This window comes from Artemia sp. Qi Xiang Cuo, chromosome 8 (genome assembly GCF_049724085.1).
Source record: "Artemia sp. Qi Xiang Cuo chromosome 8, ASM4972408v1, whole genome shotgun sequence".
Lineage (NCBI taxonomy): Eukaryota > Metazoa > Arthropoda > Branchiopoda > Anostraca > Artemiidae > Artemia > Artemia sp. Qi Xiang Cuo.
Genome location: NC_142801.1, coordinates 13,254,538 through 13,277,244, shown reverse-complemented (window position 1 = coordinate 13,277,244; position 22,707 = coordinate 13,254,538). Strand labels below are relative to the sequence as shown.

Sequence of the window (22,707 nt, the reverse complement as noted above, 5' to 3'; positions counted from 1 at the left end):
TTTTTAAATTCTGAGCTTGTCAAAAATTTCAAAGATTTCTCTAGCTTTAGTTCTGAAAATGCAATTCCTGTTATTTGAGAAGAATTTTAAGCCATATCAATATTTTTTTCAAAATTTTGGGAATGTATTTGCATATGTTTAAAACCTTATAAATTGGGATTGAGACAATCTGTGAAGCTGAAAACAATTTTGATGTACATCATTTAAGCAGAATATCCATTTTCTAAGGTTTCACTTTCAAAACACAAAGATTTTTAAAGGTCATCAAAGGTCAGGAACCTCTAGAGGGAGAATACCTTTCCAGGACATACTTTAGCCTCTAGACCTATCCCTGAAAGTTTCATTTGCCAAACCTGACCCCTTTCCAAGATAGCCAAAAGTAGCTAAAGTAGAATTCTATTGAAATTCTTATTCTAGTTGAATGGCCCTTGTGTTTGAGCAGCTGTTTTGAAAGAATCTTCAGATAAATACAGAATTAGTTCTAACGGAGAGATGATGGAAGGGTGGAGATAAAACTTGATATATAATCCTCAGAGTTGTCTCAAAGACATTTGTTTAAGGGGGTCAGGCTTCAGAACAGGCATGGTCACCTGAATCAGAATCTAAGTCTGAATGAGAGGAGCTCGATTTGCAAGCCAATCCTGTTGAAGAGAGTCTTAATGACTGTGAAAGCGACTGAATGTTCCACTCTTCTGATCCACTGCTTAGTTAATCAAAGTCATCAAAGTGTTACAAACCTCTTTTTTAATTGTATTCAGTACCTTTATAAATAAATGAAAAATTATTAGGGGGGGGGGGGAGTCAATAGTGTGATGGAGTTTTATCAACTGCTTTTTCCAAACCATCTGCTTTTTCAGCCATATTTAATGTAAATTTGAAGGTCTAGGGGGGGGGGCAGCTGCCCCCCTGCCCCCCTCCCAACGCCCATGGTATGATGTGAGGAATGTTGCTGAATACAGCTATTTAAATATACAAGGCTGTTAGGGTAGCATTTCTTAGGTTTAAATGTAGAAAACAGTTTAAATAGGCTATTAAATGACTATCATGATTTTAATCCTAAATAATGGTAAATTTGATTTTTTTTTTAATATTTTTTTACAAAATGAATGCCTGAAGTGAGGCACTGTCCAATTGCTGAGGTATTACCCTAGGCACAAGATTACCAAAGGGATAGGGTAAGACACCCAGTAGTCGGCCACCTGCCTATTCTCGGACAGAATGTAACTAACAGGGAACCTAGCTCTAGGCTAATGTGGTCACTAAACTGGTCACTTAGATATCTAAGTGAGAAAGCACTTAGATATCTAAGTGAGAAAGCACTTAGAGAGCTAGGTTCCCTGTTAGTTACATTCTGTCCGAGAATAGGCAGGTGGCCAACTACTGGGTGTCTTACCCTAGACTAGACAGTTAATTAAGTTGATGAAACTAGATGAAGGGGCATTACCTTTTCAAGCCCAGAAAATCAAAATCTATAAAACAAAATTCATTAAAAGCTGAAAGTGATACTTAAAAAGAAATACTCAACTGGTCTTGTAGTTACAGAGCAACTCTAAAACACCAACCCTGTATTTCCTAGCAAGTAGCCTAACTTATCTATACCAATTCTACTTATTATGTTTTTATTTTACAAAAATTTTACTACACTACCTCTAGAGGAAGAAGGAGTGGAGGTAGGTACTTCAAAATACCTTACCAGGACTTACTTTAGTCAGTAGACCCATCCCTGAAAGTTTTATATTCCTACCCTAACCCCATTTCCAGATAGCAGAAATTAGCTAAACTAGAATTCCACCCCAACTTTGAACAATAGGCTAATTCACATTAGGCTTAACCTGGAATTTCAGCTCAAATCCTGAAAACAAGGTGAACTTTCATTCATCTATCTCAACAGCTTTGCCAGACAATGAAAGACCCTAGAAATTACAAATTTACCTATATCTAAGCTCTTCTGGGCATACATAAGCTTAGACTAGATGCTACTTACCCAAAGTCATCATCAACAGATTTAAAGAAAAATTTGTAGTTTGGTCTGTTTAAAATATTCTTAAAGTCGGACAGAGTGACTTCATCAGGAGGTACAGGAATTTTAACCATATAAGGGGTCTCTTCATCATCTACATGATATACAACTTTGGTTTCAAGTACAGGATTTTTAGGTGGATTTTCCATGATTGAATCATTTGATTTTGATTAAATGTTGCTGATATGTAACATTTTTAGTTTTTAGTTAAATAGAAAAATTCAAAATTAAACGAGATAAAATAGGGGGCTCTGTGAACAACTTTAAATCCATATGGCCTTACCCTTAAGGGCTAGGCACACCTAGCTGATTTTGGGCACCGATTTCAGCAAGGGTGTATTCCACGTCGAGTGATTATAATTAATGATGCTAAGAGGCTGGCTTAGTGACGTTTTTCGGTGATTAATCATCATTAATTATGATTAGTTTACGATTAATTTACGATAATCATTAAATACGATTAATTACATGCCTAAAGTTCTAGTACATTCCTTGTCTAGAATGTAATTAATGATGATTAATCACCGGAAAACGTCAGTAAGCCCCGCCTCTTCACATCATTAATTATAACCACTCGACGTGGAATACAACCTGGTTGAAATCGGTTCCCGAAATCAGCTACGTGTACCTAGCCCTTTAGTTCCCACATGTTGCGATTTGTGGATAAGCGCAATTCAGAAAACTCATTTATTTTGCTTAAGAATGCATGGAAAACTACAGATAAGATGCGGAAAAAGTTGCAATTGTAAACAAGCTCAACAGTCCTACAATCATTTTCTTTTTTTTATTCTTATATCAATGTTTTACATTCGATCTCTGTTGACTGCACACATTAATGTTTTCATCAGTCTTTCTTAAATCCCAGTTTGAATTTACTACAGCTTCGGGCCTATTCATGAGTTAAAAACTACGCAAGTCGCTGGCTTGAAGCTCTTCTTCGTTATTCATCAAGAGAAGTAGAAACCTGATAGAAACGAAATGGCTCTGGAGTTTCAGAACCCTTTCATAATATTTGAAATAATAGATAATAGATTATCTGTGGCATTCAATAAGATCCAAGGAATCTAATTAAAAGGGAACACACACAAAAGTCAAATTAGGCCAGTAGCCTAGGAGAAATCCAAAAATACCCAAGACAATGAAAAAGTCCCAATGGGGGGGGGGCCCTGGGTCTATAAAAATATTTCTATGGTTTACCTGGGAATTTGATATCATTTTCTTCCGTCTCCGCTTTAAATGAAAAAACAATTAGCTTTTTGGCATGACTTACTTGACTTATGTGACATCCGTCCTTGAAGGTCGTTTTGGGGCCTCTTCTTTAACCAGTTCATTGATGTGCCTCCTGTAGGTGGCACATGCTTTTTGGCATCCCTGCTTTCAATTAAAAAACTGAGGTATTATCATTTAAAAAATAATAGCCCCCTATTCCCCCTATAGGCAATAATATATAATTGTTCTTATAAATCATATTTTTGGGTCACTTCCACTTCAATCTTCAATTCCCTAACCTTGTACATAGTCTATAGTTAAATTTTTTCTCAATAGATTTTTTTTTTCTTTTTTTTTGGGGGGGGGGAATTTGTCAGAAAGAAGATTGTATTTTCTTTGATCTATCAGGCTTTCAATAATTGGGTAATAAATATTAAGGAAATTCATCTAAAAATAACAAAAGAAAACAAAATTCTACAAACTTACCATTCAGCTGTCGCAACAATCTGTTGACTATCAATTTCAGAATACAACTAAACTTATATAGTGTATGCGTTCCGTTCAACTTAAAAATAAAATTCTTTACTACGAATGATGCAAGAATCTTATAGCTATTGGGAAACTAGTTTCGAAATAGTTTAATCTCATCAAACAGTTTGTGGTAGCGAACTGTAAGTAAAGAGTGACAAGGCTCAATAGTAACCGAAGCTCTAAAAAAACGGATACCAATTTGGATACCAATAGATACATCCAAAGAATCGTATTTTTATTCTGATTTCAGATATATACATTTCATCAAGTTTCGTGTTACCCACAAAAAGTTATGAGCCTGAGAAGATTTGCCTACTTTTTGAAAAAGGGCGAAAACACCCCCTAAAAGTCATAGAATTTTAATGAAAATCACACCATCAGATTCAGCACATATTTGAGGAGGGTCTTTTTTATTACGATTTTACATTCGACTGGAGTACCTGCTAAAGACAACACGTGTTAGACTTCTGAATCAAATGTTTGCAAGATTTTCATTTTGAAAATAAATTTCAGCCATACCTGATCTAAGAAGACACACATCGAAATTAGCCTTTGCAGCCGAAAATATTAATTTCCTTAAATTTTGGATCTCTTCTTGTTTAAACAGCTCTCCATTAGTTTTCCTTATCAAAACTGAGACAGGATCTGGCTTTGCTATGTTTTTTCAACATTTGGCTGTGTGTTTGGTGAACATCTTGATCTTTTTCTTGGTGGTGTAGGTTGAGACACTATCTGAAATTTCTTAGTAGCTTGGTATGTTTTTTCTTTTTCAGCTGTTTGGTTTTTATGGATACTAACATACTTCTCGGAGTTGATGACTGGGGAGGGGATCTAACAAGCATTCCTATTCTTTTTCACTTTCGGACTGTCCGAGAAATGCTTCTCGGTTCCGCCGGAAAATAGTTTCTGAAATTGTGGTATGGCAACGCTTATATGATAATCGGCAAATAATTCAATTCCTTGGGGAATTGACAAGAATATTCTTTAAACACAGCAATCATAGTTACATATTGAGGTAAATCACAATTTAATGAACACTCTCGGTCTATGCGTTATGGGAAAAATCACAGAATATAGGAATAATGTGTATGTCTCGCAAATTCAGGCAATTTTCCAATCTGAATTTTTTGCACAGTGCAAATGGTTTTGTTTGTAAACATTCTTTTTGAATCAAAACGATTACCTCGTTTTGAAACCTCAAGGTTTTAAATGTCTGTTGAATGTTCATCCCCAGGAAGATCGCTTCTGATAGAAGTGCATTGCTGGATGAAGCTCTTCCTCAAGTACTTGGTTCTTAGCATGGCCTCCTTCAGATAATTGGACCGAGCAATGTGAGTTTGCGTCTGCCTTGTCGATTGGACAACGGGGGAAACAATGCATGAGAGCTCGTTTGAGGGAGGCGACTTCATGTACTTGTAGAAAACAGCCATCGACAATACATCAAACCTTTCATTTAGAGCCTGGAGCGAGTCATTTGTACAGGCGCAGTCCGCCGTGTTTGCCCTATTCTGGAGTGGTGCTAACAATGTTTGTTGGGCACCAGCATATAGCGGGCATCCATATTCAGCTGTGGGTCTTATACAGGGCTTGTAAAGCGGGATAATCGAGCTGGATGGAAGAAGCTTTTTGCAGCGAAAAGTGACTCCGAGCTTTCTTGCACAGGAGGTTCTCATTTGATCAAGGTGGTTATTCCAAGAGAGATCAGTGGAAAATGAATCCACAGTTGACAAAGCTCGTCGACTCGCTTTACAGTTTCTGTTTCTGAAAATGAAACTGGGGTTTTCACGCGGTCCCTTTGATCGGGTAATAAGAAGCTCCTTTGTTTTCGATGCATTAAAGTTGATCATCCATGTGTCTAACCACTTTTCAGTTTTATAAAGATCCATCTATAGGGAAAGGGAGGCTTGTGTTGGGTCTTCGTGTTTTGGGATGGCTTTATCTGTCGTGGTATCGTCGGAAAAGTGATGCCGAGGGCTTGCAAGGTTGTCTTCCATATTATTTATGTAGATAAGAAAGAATATAGGTCCCAAGACACTGCCTTGGGAAACCCCCTGCTTTCACTGAATATTCGCGGGAAATAAACCCGCCAAGGACAACCCACAGTGAATGATCTGAAAGAAAGCTCTCAATAACTCTTAGCAGACATTCACAAACATAATACCCATGGACTTTCTTTAGCAGGCCATGGTGCCATTCTCTGTCGAAAGCTCTGGCAATGTTGAATGACAATAGCCTAATGTCGTACCCCCTTGTCACAAATTCTATCCACTCCTCATAAAGGGCTTCTAGGCAGTCTAATATTGAGCGTTTCCTCCGGAACCCATATTGGCGATCATTTGATTCAAGGAACTGTTGAAATGTTTGTAAACGCTCTCATAGAAAATACCGAAGTCGTATTTTTCACTAAAAATAACCCTCCAAAAGGTCTTTTTCAGAATCTAGGACGCCCAATTGGACCATGTCAATTCCTGTCTAAAGGACCATGAAAGAAAGATCAGGACCACTTGTTTGGACTGTGAAGTCTGGTGCAGTATTCTTGTTCTTTATTTTATCCTTAGTCCGACTACTTTTACCCTGACTAGCTCTTCTTCTTCTTCGTATCTACTATTAAGTAATACCAACTGCTGTTACTAAATGGCTTATTGATCGACATTACTGCTAGTAATATATGTTTATACCACGTGAACTAGGACAAAAACTAAAATGCAATATTACCAACAACACATTACTTTCCATAATTATTATAAATACTGTATTTACTAATGAAATCTGTATAATCACTAGATATACCTTGCTTTTTTTATTGAAGCGTCTTACCCTGGGTTCCCACACCTACTATTATTCTCATAAAAACACGAAAATTCGGCAAGATATGCAAATATCACAGATGTGTACGAATTTTGGTTAAAATCTATCCAATTTTTTAAAATATCATAAGAGTTCACGAATCTCAACTTCTCCGATAATTTTGATGAATAAATCGCATCAAAGCTATAGGCTGGACAAGATCAAAATGGATATTGAAAAGTCAATTTTATCAGTTAGAAATTATAGAAAAGTATACTCTAAAGCTGATACAGATCATTAGAATAGGTTAATTGTAATAAAAGCAATGGAATACAGTCTCAAGAAGTTGGAGTTGAAGATAAGATTAGTAGGCCAATTTAGATGGCTAAGTCTAATTAGAAAAATATTGGCCAGTTTGTTTTGCGCAGTATAGCCTGGTTCTGTAAAGAAGGCCTTCATTGGGCATAGCAGCTAGACATCTAGATTAGCACGGGACAGGTTAATTCTGGCAGTAGTACTTTTCAGTAGTCAATTTGTTTCTAGGCTAGAACACAAGTAAAAAAAGAAAAAATGGACTATACCATTTTTATTTCTCACTTACAGATATTTTTAAATGTCATCATTAATGACATTTTTGATGCATTCCAGTCCCTTACCCTAAAATGACTAGATATAGGCCTTGCTGTAGGCTATTTTAAAAACCTGAGCTAATATGCTGTTTTTTATAAATCGGACGCAAAGAAATTGTCTAGTGTGTCTAGCATACGAATTTCGTGTCCGATTTTTTAACCCGATATTTTGCCATAAAAAAATGGTATGTGGGAGCCCGGGGTTAGAAGCATAGCATTTACAATAATTTTTCATGTAATCTCTCAAACCATAATTGCTTAAAACTTTGATTTTGAACAGCTAAAATATGTTCTATAAATAAACTGAAATAACACATATCGTTTATCAGTATATTGAATATAAATGGTTATAACAAGCAAAGGCACAAGCATACAGTGAAAAACAACAGAAAGGATGAGTATTCGAAAGTACAAACGTTATTTAGGTAATATTAGAAATTGCATATAGAACCAGCACAAGCAGAATCTATTGCCACCCAAAGTTAAAAGAACGTATCAGGTATATTCTAGGCCCTTTCGTTCTTAAAGAGCATACTTAAAATATGATCCTGATATGCAAGAAGATCTCAGCTTATATACACTATTAACATAAAGCTAAAGCATTTGAAGAACTTGATTAGTATTTCCCCTGAGAAACAGGGCGTGCAAAAACAATTATTCTTGAGCCACACGCGGAACCTATTGCCATCCAAAGGTAAAAGCACGTATCTAGAATATAAATTTGCAGACCACACTGCTTTTACATTTAAAACTGCAGCGAAAATATATTAAACACGGGTAAATTAAAAAAAAAAGTTTTCACTATTTTATTAAAACTTCTTACCGTTTTTAATATATTTTTATAACAAACGTACCTAGTTTTTTTTTAAGTTCTTCCGTGCTTAAAGACCATACTGAAAATGTGAACTTGATTTGGTTCCCAAATACAAGAAGCTCTCAGCTTATTTACACTATTAACATAAAGTTAAAGCATTTGACAAACTTGTGTAGTATTTGCCATGAGAAATACCACACCTTAGCCACATCTTTCGATTAAAAAGCCAAAATTTATAAATAACAGTTTTTTTCTTGATATTTTTTTTTTTAATAAAAGCATCACGCTTTTATTAGAGAAGTGGAAAAATTAAAATGATTTGAAAAAACATGTCAGCATCAATTATTGAGGATTTTGCAACAGGTAAGTTGTGTCAAAACCCATGATTATTTGAATCGGCCGATAAGCCGCACGCGACAAAACCGTGCGACATCACTAAAGAATTGAAATAAGACTGAATAGATAATGGAAAGATAAGAGATTTTTTTCCAAACTATAAAATTAATCATTCACAAAGAGTAGCTAATTTTAATGCCCCAATCAATTAAGTTCTGGTTCTCGTTTTCTTTGCCTTGTTGGCTAGGTGTTCAACGTCTTGTTGGCTGTGCGTTCAATTTTTTGCAATGTTACAAACAATTACGTGGCTTGTCTGCATTTCCCGAAAGTCAGAGAAATGCAAGTTTCTGCGTCAAAACGCAAAAGACCCCCCCCCCCTTCGCAAAATAGTAAGTATAAAATACATAGAGACAGTTTATATTTTACACTAAAACCTGAATAGGTATTTAGATGACGTTTGAAAATGCATAACCTGAGCGTGGAAATATATTACCTTTGGATGGTAGCTAATCTATCACTGATGACGCAAAAATACAATTTCAGCAAAACATGATAGAAATAAAGTCACAATAAACAAAAAAGAGAACTATCTTCTACATACTCCTGTTTTGCACTTTTCAATAAGAAAGTATTAAGAATATATGAAAATTGACTCAAAAGTAACCTGGGTTCTTGTTGTAAGATAAATAAATAAAACGGCACATCTTGCTTTGAAACACTAATAACCAAAGCCATATCCAGGATTTTTTTTAGGGGGGGGGGTACAACAAACTTAAAAAATGCATAAAAAATTTCTTTATATGCATTTTTGTAACTTTTTTACGAGTCAGGCATTTTTTTTGGGGGGGGGGGAGAGTTCAAACCCTTTACCCCCTCCCCCCCTCCGGGATATGGCCTTGCTAAGTACCCCGAGTTAAATTCATAAAAAATTTCTCTCAACAAGAAGTAAAGAACTGAAATTGACCTAAGTAGAAAAACTGATAAGATGAACCGATTTTTTTTTTTTTTTGTAAAATCCGGTGATTATTGAATTCAATAGATGTAAATATAAAAAAAAAAAATATTAATTCAATTAGTACGACTTAATTCAGTAAGTTAAGTGTAATCTTACAAGTTTGAGCAAGAAAAAAAAATGTAATTCCTCCCATATAGCTTATATAAAATTTATTTGAAAGGCAACTATTAATTCAGTACTTAACTAGAACACTATGTTTAATATTTTTATTCAATATTAACATAAAACTTCAGATTTATACCTAAAGATGCTGGATGGTGTTGACGAATTTAAGTTTTTAAAGTTATTATTTAGTGCCACAGTCAACCAGGAGGGTAATTTGTCCCAGACTTTCCACCCATATTTCGAATTAATGTACAAGCTTTTAAAACTTATAATTGCTGAAATAATTTTTTCACTTAATGAATTAATGAAAAATAAAATGTATTAAACATACGAAATTTCACATACTATATAGAACCCTCAATTAGTAGCTAAAAATCCAGCAAAAATATTGGTGTGTAAGAATACAGAAGATAGGCGGTCAAAATCAAAGAAATTTTATATTAAAAGGCAAAAATTGATAGTACGCGTTTGCCGAATTTTGCTTCAAGTAAGTTTTCTAACAATAAGGTATGCAATTCTTAAACAATGTGAGCTGCTTTTGACAGCGTTAACGCGTTAAGCGAATTCTTAAACTGACATGTTCCAGTTCAACTTCACCATTTGGATTAATCCTATTAGTACCCCTTTTCCTCCATTCTGTGGCCGGCCACGGCGTCTATTCTTCCGGCCTCCAAATCTGTGGCCGTAACCGAGGGGGTACTGTGTCTTCATTTCCGTTTTTCAATGTTGCTAAAGTTACATATAAGCGGTTAACCAATCAGAGTGTACTCAAGAAGAGCCTAGGCCTAGTTTGTCTAGGCCTAGTTTTTTAAGCTCGTCTCCCAAAGCGCCTAGCCAAATATTTATATATATATATATATATATATATATATATATATATATATATATATATATATATATATATATATATGAATAATAGAATGATTGAACTTGAATTTGAACTGTGCAACGTAATCATGTTTAAAGATACCAAAAACAGAAAGCAAAATCTTTAAACTGAAGAATAGACAAGGGTCTATTCTCACTACGCCCTCCCTATACTATAAATCACCACGCCACATTCATTGTCATGGTTGCATAGCTTAGATACAATCAAAGACCATTAAATTTATATAATACCATTTGGACAATTACAAATTGGACAAAATTATAAATGAATTATGTATTTATTCATTCTGTGAAGCATTCACGAAGATTCCGAATGGAAGCTCATCAAGATGGCTCTGTCCAACCTAATCATTTATAAAGGGGCTAAAAAAATAAAAATAAAAAATCTATAAATTGAAGAATAGAAAAGGGTCTATTCTCAGCACCTTTTCCCTCCCCATAGAAAAATGTTGGCCTATCACCCTCTCCTCACATAAATCACCCTGCCACATTTACCATCTTGAATGGTTATGTAGCTTAGATTAATGGTTCATACAACCAAAGCAAATTTTAGATAATTTCGGAGACCACACTGCCTTTCCATTACAATAAATAAAAGTTTAAATAGGGATAAAATCCTTTTATCCCTATTTGAACTATACTGAAATATCTAGTATTTTTGTGAATTTCTATCACTGTTATCATCATCACTGTCTATTAAAAGGATTTTATCCCTATTTGAACTTTTGTTTATAGCAAATTTTAGGTAAAAAACAAAAATACAACTTTCTTTTATGAAAGTAGTCTACTATTTTATTAAATAGTCTACTATTACAATAGCCAATGGTATAAACTTATATAGATTTGGATAATTGTAACATGGAAACGAAGAGATAATCCACATGACGGAATTTGGTTCGAGTTAATTAACTTAATCTAGTCAATAGCTCATAAGACAACAACCAGTATACATTCATACAACATTTAAACACAAAAAAGTAAAAATACCCTAAGGAGGATTGCAGGAGGTAAGGTCTTGAAGAATGGTTTGAATAGTAGCTTATTATATATTGATTTTCAAACACACATAAATAAAACCAAGTCTTACGAAAAGCAGTGATAAAGACTAGACAAATATTACGACACAAACTAATTATGCAAACAATAATAGCAAACAAAACTAAATAAAAACATCATTAAGTCGAAGACATTTATTTTCGTGTTTTTACAACAACTATATAGTGAATATAACAGGGTCGGGGTTGAATACCCACTGCCAAAAGGCTGGGCGAAAGGCTCGCTACCTGTCAATAATAGCAAACAAAACTAAAAAAAAAACATTGTTAAGTCAAAGACTTTTATTTTCGTGATTTAACAACAAATATATAGTGAATATAACAGGGTCAGGGTTGAATACCCACTGCCAAAAGGCTGGGCGAAAGGCTCGCTACCTGTCCCTGTAAAAAAAAAAAAAAAAAAAAAAAAAAAAAAAAAAAAAAAAAAAAAAAAGTGTCGATACCCTATGTGCCATCAATTTTTTTTTGGAGACTGTAAGAGGGGCACCACTCCACCCCTAATCAACAATATTAGGATCCTTCATCTTATAAAATTTTCAGATGAATCCATAAATATCCACATATTTATTCTAAAAGAAATAAACTTTAGGAGGATATGTGATCCCTCTCCTCCAGAAAGTCCTCCATATTAATATAAGATTGCATACAACACTTATTTCATAATATCCGACAAAAGTTTATGGAAAAAATTGAGAGAAAAAAGTAGTGAAAAAATGAGAATCTTTGACAGATCAAAACTAGTTGTTTCCAAGCTCAAACAACAATAAAAATTCACAATATATAATTTTTTCACAAAGCAAATAACTGGCCTACTTGGTAATCAAGACATACGTAGAATATAATTAAGGAGAATAAATTACAAATCTGGTTTTGAACTATAGAGGATATTCGTTATTTCTGGCATTAGTTTCAACTAAAACATGAATTATAAAATTCCAACGTTTTTGAGAATCTGATTAACACTTAAAATTATCCAACAGTGATTTATCGGCCAAACTGTGAGCTTAAAAAATATGCCATTCGTGTGAAGTCAGATAAATAATGAATATCATTCATGTCATGACGCGGGAAAACATAACCGTTTGAATTCGTAGCAAATAATATGAGACTCAGATCTAATTAAGACAAAGAGATTCCGGCAAGAAATATTGACACAATATCCAACAAATGTTACAGTAAACATGATTACTTAACGCATCGACAGCTGTAACAAAAAAGGGAAGTAATAGCCATTTTCGTCAGACTTGTTTCTAAAAAAAAAAAAATTTGGTCAATCTTGACGAAAGAATCAACTGATACAATCAAAATCTTTGTATCTCTTAGGGTATGTTATACCCTAAATTAGGGTATAAAGAAATTTGGCGTATTTTGTAACAGTATTTTGACAAATTCAGTTCAGTTTCCTCGCTCATGTAGGCTACAAAAATGAAAATTGCATGTCTCCCGCTTGGTTATAACAGCCGAAAAAACATCTTTAAGTATTTGTTGAGGTAAAAAAAAACAACAACAAAAAACATGCACATACTCAAGTGTTTTTGATGCTTGCTAATCTATGAGAACTGCTAAACAAACATTTAAATCTACGTCTACACATACGTGGATTATTCCCGTAATCAACAGAAACAAAGTGAATATTACTAATATTAGTTTGCATTTCTTTGCATATTAAGCGCCTCATCTATCTTGATTACGCCCCCCCCCCAGTGGGAAAATCCTGAAAAGAACTCTGGCATCACAATGACGGGATCTTTCAACTCATTAATACATCGAATTAGCATTTGTACAAAGAAGTTTTCGAATTGTGTTGCTTTTCAAATACTTAGGACTAACCAATGTTGATAAGTCTAGGCCTGTGTAACTAAGGCTTCTTTTTACTGCTTCTCATATACCTGCAACTTTTTACCAGAACGACAAAAATTGCCAAGAGAATTATTTTAAACCATTCATGGAGGAGATGGGCAGAGGTAAGAGATTGAAAAAAACACCCCAGACCCTAAATTGGGCTATAGCTTAATTCCCAAGTTTTTTTTTTCACTTAACACACACACGTTTTTTGTTAGAGAAACCCATCTTCTTCATTTCATAAAAGACTGTTTTGAGGAAAATCTTCTTCATAATTTACATATTACCCATTTTTTTTTGGGGGGGGGGGGGAGGAGGGGGGAAATTTGCTAACATTTGAAATTTTATGTTGCCCACTACACATCCGTGAAGGGCATAAGCCCATTAGAGCTCATGACGACTGCCCAGGTTAATGAACGTCTAAAAAAAAACAAAAAAAAACAGCATTCATTGCTAAGCTTTCTTTTTATTGTTTTAAAACGTTTAGCATTTTCAAGATCAATGGGGCACTAGTATGAACTGTATAAAAAAAGAATAATAAATTAATAAAAAGTATATAAAATAATAAAAAATAAAGAATATTAATAAAAAATGTGCAGCTCAGAAGTTACTTTAAGCAAGTATAAACTAAATTTGCAGAAAAGTTATTACCCTTAAGGCCTATTCATAATAAGATTTTACTAATACCAGGAATTAGCTAGAGCTAACTTGAGCCAATCAAAATTTTTCATATTTTTTTTTCAGTCAATCAGAAAATTCTATGAAAAATCTTGTTGGATTAAAATAAAAGTAGTGTCTTTAGCAGTATCCAGGTCCAAAACAATAAATCAAAGCATAATACATCACAGCAGGATAAAAAGGAGTGAAAAAAGTTAAAAAAAAAAAAAAAAAAAAAAAAAATATTACCCTGTAACACATTCTCTATAATACAATTCAATGATTAAAAAGGCAGAGGTGACTATCCATAATACAAACTATCAGTAATAAACAATACCACAAACAAACAGGCTTTAACACATAAATAAACAGGCTTTGCCAAATACCAAATTCCTGTAATGAGTTGCAGAGAATGGATAATTCTATAGCGCGTTAGGTTAAACTTCAAGGCATCTACCCCGGATGATTCTAATTTCCTGATTGTACTTTCAAATAACTAAGGGCTCGGTCAACATCCCAGCTATTCAAGGTTAGAGCTTGAATCAAGACCTCATCACTAATTGAATCATTGGGTGTTAGGGTGACTCGACATTTTGCCACCTTGATGGCATTATGAACATTCCAATCAGTTGAATCCAATATGGTTACGCATTCTTCGGCATACAGCGTCTGAAATAAAAATATATTTAAATAAAAAAATGATTTTTATCTAAAAATGACCTAAAATGTCCTGATGTTACTCGGAGAAACTTAAAGTATTAATGTTACCAGAAAACCATCTTGTTCCCCCTGGACTTATCTTGTGTCTATTTATACACTGAAACCGCAATTTAATCCAATTTTTATTTTGGTTGTTTCTAAATTATGAAATGTTTAGGGCAGTACCACATTTTGTACAGCATTGCCACAATGAAACGTCGAATTAAGTAAAAAAAAAATAATTCGTTAAACTTGACAACACTCATTGGCCGTAAAAGTTCAAGCATCAACAATCTGTTCATTTCCAAAGACAACGACACCTTCAAAGGCAAGCTACACCTTTTAGGTTGTTTGCTGTTATACATTTTAGTTTATTGTCGATTTTCACCCACGTATCTTAAAAAAAAAAAAAAAAAAAAAAAAAAAAAAAAAAGGTAAAAAACCAAAAACTGCATTTAGTATACGGGGGTTTTGCCTCTACACCTTGACATGTTATGTAGTTTTGGTAGTAGCGTCCAGCGAATTAAAATTAAAAAAAGTAGATGAAAAATCTGCCAAAAAAAACTAAAAACATTTGAGAGCAATTAGCTTAAGAAGGTGTAGTTGTCCTTGAAATCAACACATTGTTTGTTTTCTAATTTTACGGACGAACAGTGTTGTCAAATCTAATGGTCAATTTTGATTATTTGTTTCCAGGGCTCAACGTGGCAACACTGAAAAAAAATTCCATTAAAAAACTAAATTCCTGATTTTTATCTTGTTTAAAAGGTTTATAGAGTTGTTTAAATTTAAGCTTCATCAATTCAAACAATCAGATTTCATTTCCAGTGTACTTGCTACCTTAAAGTTTCAAAGACCAAATATGAAAGCAATCATAATAATTTTCATTTTTTTTTAAATTCAGACATTGAAAAACTTTTTTCCTCTACTTAAAAGATTTACTGTTCTGACGAATAGTTTAAGAACTATTTCTTAATTTCAATTCTCACTTGAAAACACTTGTCCTGTTCGACATCCACGTCTCCGAAGATTCAAATACACGAAAATTGAGAATATTCAAAAATATCCCTCTAAAATTTACTCTTGAATCCTTTTACACAACTAATAAAGATGATCAAAATCAATTTCATCTGAATTTCTTGGAAATAAGACGACAAACTGACCATAGACATTGGACTGAAATGCCTGCAGTCTAAATTCGCCAGCAATTGCTCCGTCTCAACCAAAACAATTTGTAGACTGAACACTATACTAAACACTAAAAACACTAAACTACTAATACTAAAAACTATAAACACTGAATGCTAGCAGCGTTCTATTTCAAAAGAAATTCAGTTCGGTAACAAAAGGCTATCATAATTCTTATGTGCAGTATTATATTCGCCATTTAATCACTTTAACTGTATGGATATTTCCTTAAACCTTATTGTATTGACCTTGAAGTTGGGATTGCTAATTTTGTGTTTACCTTGAAGTAGTATTTGCTACTTTTGTGTTGACCTTGAAGTAGTACTTGCTACTTTTATGTTAACCTTGAAGTAGTACTTGCTACTTTTGTGTTTACCTTGATGTAGTACTTGCTACTTTTATGTTGACCTTGAAGTAGTAGTTGCTGCTTTTGTATTGACCTTGAAGTAGTACTTACCACTTTTGTGTTGAACTTGAAATAACACTTGCTACTTTTGTGTTGACCTTGAAGTAATACTTGTTAATTTTGTCTTGACCTTGGAGTAGTACTTGCTACTTTTGTGTTGACCTTGAAGTAGTATTTGCGACTTCGGATTTTTTTTAGCTTCTTGTATGAGTATTTCATTCATTTTTCACATGCTCATGTTAGCTCAAAGCTATTGTAGTGAATAAGCATACTCCTTTCTTTGCATTTTTCATTTATCCCTTTTAATAATTATTAAATATTTTACAACTAAAAATAAATCTTCCATATTTCATTTTTACAAATCGTACTTTATCTCGCTTGCAAAACGTCACGCAGAGACCACACCTACCTCTCCTTCAAACAACCAAGGTGATGGACGCCATAGCAGTAACTGTGAAAATATATTTCATTGTCTTTGAAGATGTGATCTTCTTTACCCCAAACAGAGGAATTTAGATAAAAGCGTTTCAAATCAACTTTAGAAAGTGTAAAAACCACTTAGAGGAAACTGGTAGCTTTAGCAGTCAGTAAAAAAACCAGAAATTCACAGCTCACTGCTTTACTAATTAATTCTTCATTTGAATGGCCTTCATAAATTGGTGTTTTCTATATTCCATTTCTTGAAATTTGAAGTCTCAAAATTAATCATTAATTACCTTCAGTAAATTGGAGAAATTCAGTAATTTTAGTTGCAATATCACCCAAATCAGTCAAATAAATAGGGAAAGTACAAAACTATACTTTTGATTAATAAAATAATTGGAGAAGTAGCTTATATGGGCTTGTGCAGCCTGATGCGAAAAAATAGTTTTTTTTTGGTAATCATTGACGAAAGTACTGATGTGAGTAATTTGAAAAGCCTAGTTGTTGTTATCTGTCATGTCGATGAAGTGAAGGGAGCTAAGAAGTGAAGGGAGCTTTAACACAAGGGTCGCAAAAAGAAGAATTTTTATTAACAGATAAAATTCACACTCTGGGGCCTTTTTTATAAACCACTTTGTTTGTTTCGAGTGTCTTAACGATAATTTAAGTTTTAGGCAGCTATTTAGGCATTTGGTTATTCCCGGCCAGTTATGCAGGGGGTTAGAGAGAATCAGCATTAGAGAGAATCAGGAGGTTAGAGAGAATCAGCGTGAGGGGAAAAAAGCGAAAGAGAAAGAATAATCTTTTGAAAGCTTCAAATAAGTTCTTTGGAAAAAGAAGTCATCGGAAATAGAGCAGTTTTACTCGAACGAAATCTTTTCAATGTGTTTTATTCTTACTCCTACTTGACCTCAAAGAGAGGGGGGATAGATAGGTACCCCTGAAAATTAGGACAAAGGACTTTACCCTCAAAGAAAAAAGTCTACAAAAGTAGGAAAACCGTTTTTTTAGGCTGATCAAGTCTCAGCAAATCATATGCAGCGCAACAGCGATCCCTAAGTAAAGATTGATGTGGGCAAATGTATTATTCTTTTTTTTTACCAGGGTACTTCGTATAGAAAGAACTGTCGTAGAAATTTCGAAAGGTTCTCATTCGATTGGAAATTGAAAGGGCTAGTGCCCTTTTTAATAGTCAAAAGAGATTGGAGGGTAAACAGCCCTTCTCCACGCCCATCATTTCCACAAACACATCCAATCAAAATTTTGAGATGACCAATTTTTTCAGCGTAGTTATGTCTTTGAGACAACCCCCATGCCTTCTCAAGACAAGAACATAATTTGCACTTTTCTGACAACCTCCATGCCTTCTCAAGACCATAACACAATTTGCACTTTACTGAAAACTAAATGCATTTAAAATGTTTTTACTTTTTTTACTTTAATAAATAAAAAACTATTAATACTTTAAGTAATAAGTATCAGTATTTTTATATTAAACTGACAATGTACGATCATTTGTTTTTTTTTTCGCAAAGTGCAAATTATGTTCTGGTCTCGAGAAGGCATGGGGGTTGTCAGCCCTACTCATGTTAATTTGACTCGTTGTGAGTTTGACTCGGTTATTTATTTTAATTTCTGTTCGTTTTGAGTTTCATTTATTAATTGATGGTGATTTGTGGTAGTTTTACGTTTGGAAGGTTATTTGACTTTATTTCTGCTCATTTATGGCGTAATTGAGCTCTTCACTTTTCTGTGAAAAAAAGTTGTTTTGTGGAAAGTTTTTAAATTAATCACATTAAGGGAGCCAAGATAAGATAGATTCTCCGAGGAAGGCATGTTCAATAAAGAAAACAAAAAGGGCTATATTTCCTGCTGACGCTAAATACAGTAAGAAAAATGTTTAAAATTTTACACGAAGAAACACTGCATGGAGATTAGGCAATTCGGTATTAATTAGTATAGATCTTTGATTTTACAGGATGTCCGACAAAAAAAAGGATATCTACCGTTTCCGTGGTTATATTGTTATCCTATATCCTAAATTGGAATATGGTTCACCAATTTATCAAGTTGCCAGCAAAACCAACCTTAAAAACTGGAAGGGATTCATAATTCTGCCCTTCGCATTGCAGTCCGTGCTCGAAAGACCACACCTGTGTCATTCTTATTATCCGAAAGTGGCTTAGAAGACTTAGAAGTGCGACGCACTCTCAGTGGACTTAAACACCTTAAGAAAATAAGTCTTCCTGGAAGAAATCATCCTTTGAAATCTCGTCTGCTGAAAAATGGACGACTGTGGTTTTCAACAGTGGTCAAAGGAAAAATGGTATTGAGCCCAAATTATGTGACATGTTTCACATAGAAGATGTAATACCTACTCCCATATGGGACTACAGAAGTATAGTTTTTTGAAGACCTTGAAAAGTGGGAAGGGCTAGACCTTGCAAATTCATTCAAGTACCTCACAGACGCAAGTTTTACTGACCATATTGTCATATATACTGATGCTTAAAAAAATGAAAATGGGGTTGGAGCTGTATTTGTTGTTCCATCGAAGTCTATGGTCCAAAAATTCAAGCTTGATGCAGGCTTGACTGTATTTGATGTTGATGTAATTGCATTAACCAAGGCTACAAACTTTGTATCTCTCCTTTAGCCCTGGGGCTAATGCAAGAATCTGCTCTGACTCTAAGAGCGCTACTATAGCCCTCAAAACGCTTTTACTTGTCCAAGCAACCAACCCCAGAAATCATCCTATGCCGCACATCATTACAAGAAGTTGTCAATATGGGAATAAACTTAACCCTCCAATTGATACCTGGCCGTATGGGCATACCAGGAAATAAACAAGCAGACCTGGAAGTCGAAGATGCAACTATCTCAGGGGAAGAAACATACAATGCTATAGCACCATCTATAGTATATACTATTAATTCAGCTATCCAGAATTTGAAATATGAATCTTTTATAAATAATCAAGCTCAAATTTCAAACTGGTTTGTTGCCGGAAAACAGAAACGGTATTTTGAAAAAGACGTATACAGCAAATCATTAAGACATTATGGTATAGTGCTATTAAGGCTGCGATCAGAACACGCAGGAGCAAATTCATATTATAGCCCGTTTCTATGGAGAAAGCGCAAAGTGTAGCTACTGTGATCAAGTAGAAACAGTAAATCACCTTCTATTACAGTGCCCAGTAGCTGACTAGCATAGAAAAAAAACTTCGTAATCTTATACGTGTAAATAAGCTTAAAGACTATCATGATCTTCTTGGCAGCTCATCAACAACTGATGAGAATATGACAGTGATTTCAGCAACAATGAAATTTTTACAGAAAATCTCAAGGGACACCTTTTATATCAGTAGCGTTCATCCAAAGTGCATGATCCTCAATTCACGCAAGTGAGAAGAAGGATTAAATTTCATCATCATCATATCCTATATTGTTTTGATTTTTCATTTCATTTCACTTCACAATTTTCATTTCACTGATATATATATTGCTGTTTGAACTTCGACGCCACTCTAAAAAAAAGTTTGAGGTCTTTGAGTTTTACAAAAGAGTTTTAACAAAAAAAGAAGAAATCAGAATAAAAAGAAGAATAAGAATAAAAATGATAGATATACCTCTTTTCCCAGGACTTTCTGCATGACTCTAACTTCATCCGCTTCAATACCTCTAGCAGGACCCTGAGTTCGTTTGGCATTAGGCCGATCACAGGCAAATTCCAGCAAGTCTTCACATGAAACGTGGTCTGATCGCTTTTGGATTACCGGCGGGGGACCAAGACCAAGGGGAGACAGACTGTCCGTCTAAATAAAAGGAAGCGAAAATAAACAAGTGACAGTTGCAAGCGGCAAGAAGGCCCCCCTCTAAATATCAAAACATTTCAGATTGTTCTTTAGCTTCTTATATTTTTCACACGAGTTACCTTTATTTTGCGTTTTCTCCCAATCCACCCCTTTCGAAATGAATTCCTATGTATATGCCTCCTTAAGCCCAAGGTCGAAGTAGTCAATGTTAATAAAAAATATTAATAAAAAATTAAAGAATTATAAATAAATTTTTTTTTTTTAGGTCTAATAAAAAAATATTGCTCAGGTCTAATAACACTAAACCAAATCTCAAATAAACAAAAAAAAGTCACAACAACAAAATACACTTCAAAAATTACAGAATACAACGTTCAATATTTCCATTCCTATATCGCTTGAGGATCGTTGCTGCCGACTAACGCTTGGCTATTCCAGAAACTATCCAAATACAAAAATCACTGATTTACTTTTCAACAGACAAATCACAACTACTACAATGAAACACACAAAAATTCATTTACGACCAAATAAATTTCATTGAAACACTAAATAATGCAATAACATTCTCACAAAAACTTTACCATGGAAGAGGATTAAGCTACACGTATAATTACATCGATTCATGACATTCAGTCCTCCTCAAAATCTTTGAATTTTTTTTTTGGTTTCCGAAAAAGTTCCTGTTTCTTCATATAGCTTGACTATTTTTTCTTTTTCCAATGTGCCTCCAGATCATAAAATCCCTCTGTACATGTCCAAAAGAAGCAATAGAGGACCAGCACACACCAATCAAATTCTTGGTTAATTTAGCCACAATTCTGGGCCAATTCTGGCTGAACGAATTTTGTGGCAAAATAATATGTTTTAAACAAGGCCGTATCCAGGGGGGGGGGAGGGTAGGGGGTTTGAACCCCACCGGGTTCAATAACTTCAGTAAAACCCTGGAGACAGAATTACATTTTGCGAGAGGGATTCCTTTTACCCTAAAGAAGTTGTTTAGATTAAAAATGCCCTTTTCAAACTTCCAACATAAAAACAATTTCCTAAGACATACTAAAAATACAATTTTTTTCGGCTCTGAAGATAAAACCTCAGAATATTTTGTTATACGCACCCTAGAAGAAAAAAAAGAAACGGACACTATTACCAATAATAGAAACGCAGTACCCGGCTGACTGACCGTATTTCAAACAATAGGCTATACGAATAGGCTATATCGTTCATTTCCTGTAATTTTTTTTTTTTATAAAGTCTTGATGAAACTTGATCAAAAGCAAATTCATGGCAAATACGTAAAATAAAATCAGACGGATCTGATTTATCGGAAATATATCGGAAGAATATGTATATTTTTCATATAAGAAATATATAAGAGAATTATATTCATTATTAAAATTATTAAAATCATATAAAAAATTATTAAAATAAAATAAATTAATAATGTTTAAATTGAAAAAAAAATATACAGGGTGCAAGAAATGGAATAAAATATAAGACTACCTCATCAATAAGTTCAAGTGCTTCTAATTCCGAGGCTATTTGTCCATCATAGCTATCATCATGAATAGCAGATTGAATTCTCGGGGGCTTGGCGAGGGGGTTCACAGGGTTTGTACACCACCCATTTCTATATGACGGTTCTACTGCTTCTTCCGATTGTCCATTTGGGGTGTATGGATACAAATCTGTAACAAAAATACTTTCTTTTTCGTCGACAGGTAAAAGCTTTAGATTATACATTACAGACAAAAAACAGACTCAGTAAACCCGTTCTTTAAAGGAAAAAATCATTTCAAATTAACTTTATTCTATTATTCTTTTAGTTGTCGAACACTATTATTTTTTTATTTAAATTACCGTTCCTTAAACAACAAGCTGCACAAAATACAAGGTTCGAATTCAATTTCTAGGTCTTTAACAAAAGAGACGTTTGAATGGCTATGTCTTGTTTCATGGACGAAGGATGATGGGTTGCAAAAAACCGTGCTTTTTTACAATCAAGCTCAAGCCAAACGAAAAGCAAGACGTCCTGGACTGGGAGTAAAGAGCAAAGCCTTAACAAGGTGAGGTAGAGGAGCGTACACAGCTCAGTTGACCCCGGATTGCTTGATGCTGCGGTGAGTTGTCCCTAAAAGTACAACTTCTAGTGACAACTAATTGCTGTCACTTTAGAGTTGCTCGACAAGCCCTTTCCCTATCCTTAGTAAACTAATCACTTCAGGAATTTCTCTATCCTTTAATTTCTTAGATCAACATGAATAATAGCAAATAGCATGATATAAA

At 34.2% G+C, this 22,707-nt stretch overlaps 2 protein-coding genes across 3 annotated transcripts in view; both read right to left on the bottom strand.

Moving 5' to 3' along the window:
• dsh (Segment polarity protein dishevelled) overlaps positions 1-2,215 on the bottom strand; it is a 92,296-nt gene extending 90,081 nt beyond the window's left edge. For both annotated transcript variants that reach the window (XM_089093220.1, XM_089093221.1), the window contains exon 1: positions 1,985-2,215. In XM_089093220.1, the coding sequence (XP_088949346.1) occupies positions 1,985-2,169 (185 nt within the window). In that variant the 5' untranslated portion in view covers positions 2,170-2,215. The remainder of the gene's footprint in view (positions 1-1,984) is intronic.
• An 11,901-nt stretch (positions 2,216-14,116) lies between these two features.
• Positions 14,117-22,707, bottom strand: part of Ack-like (activated Cdc42 kinase-like) — a 96,730-nt gene continuing 88,139 nt past the window's right edge. The window contains exons 15-17 of the mRNA XM_089092858.1: positions 21,925-22,109; positions 20,236-20,421; positions 14,117-14,557 (exon numbers count right to left, since the gene is read on the bottom strand). Of these exons, the coding sequence (XP_088948984.1) occupies positions 14,357-14,557; positions 20,236-20,421; positions 21,925-22,109 (572 nt within the window). The 3' untranslated portion in view covers positions 14,117-14,356. The remainder of the gene's footprint in view (positions 14,558-20,235; positions 20,422-21,924; positions 22,110-22,707) is intronic.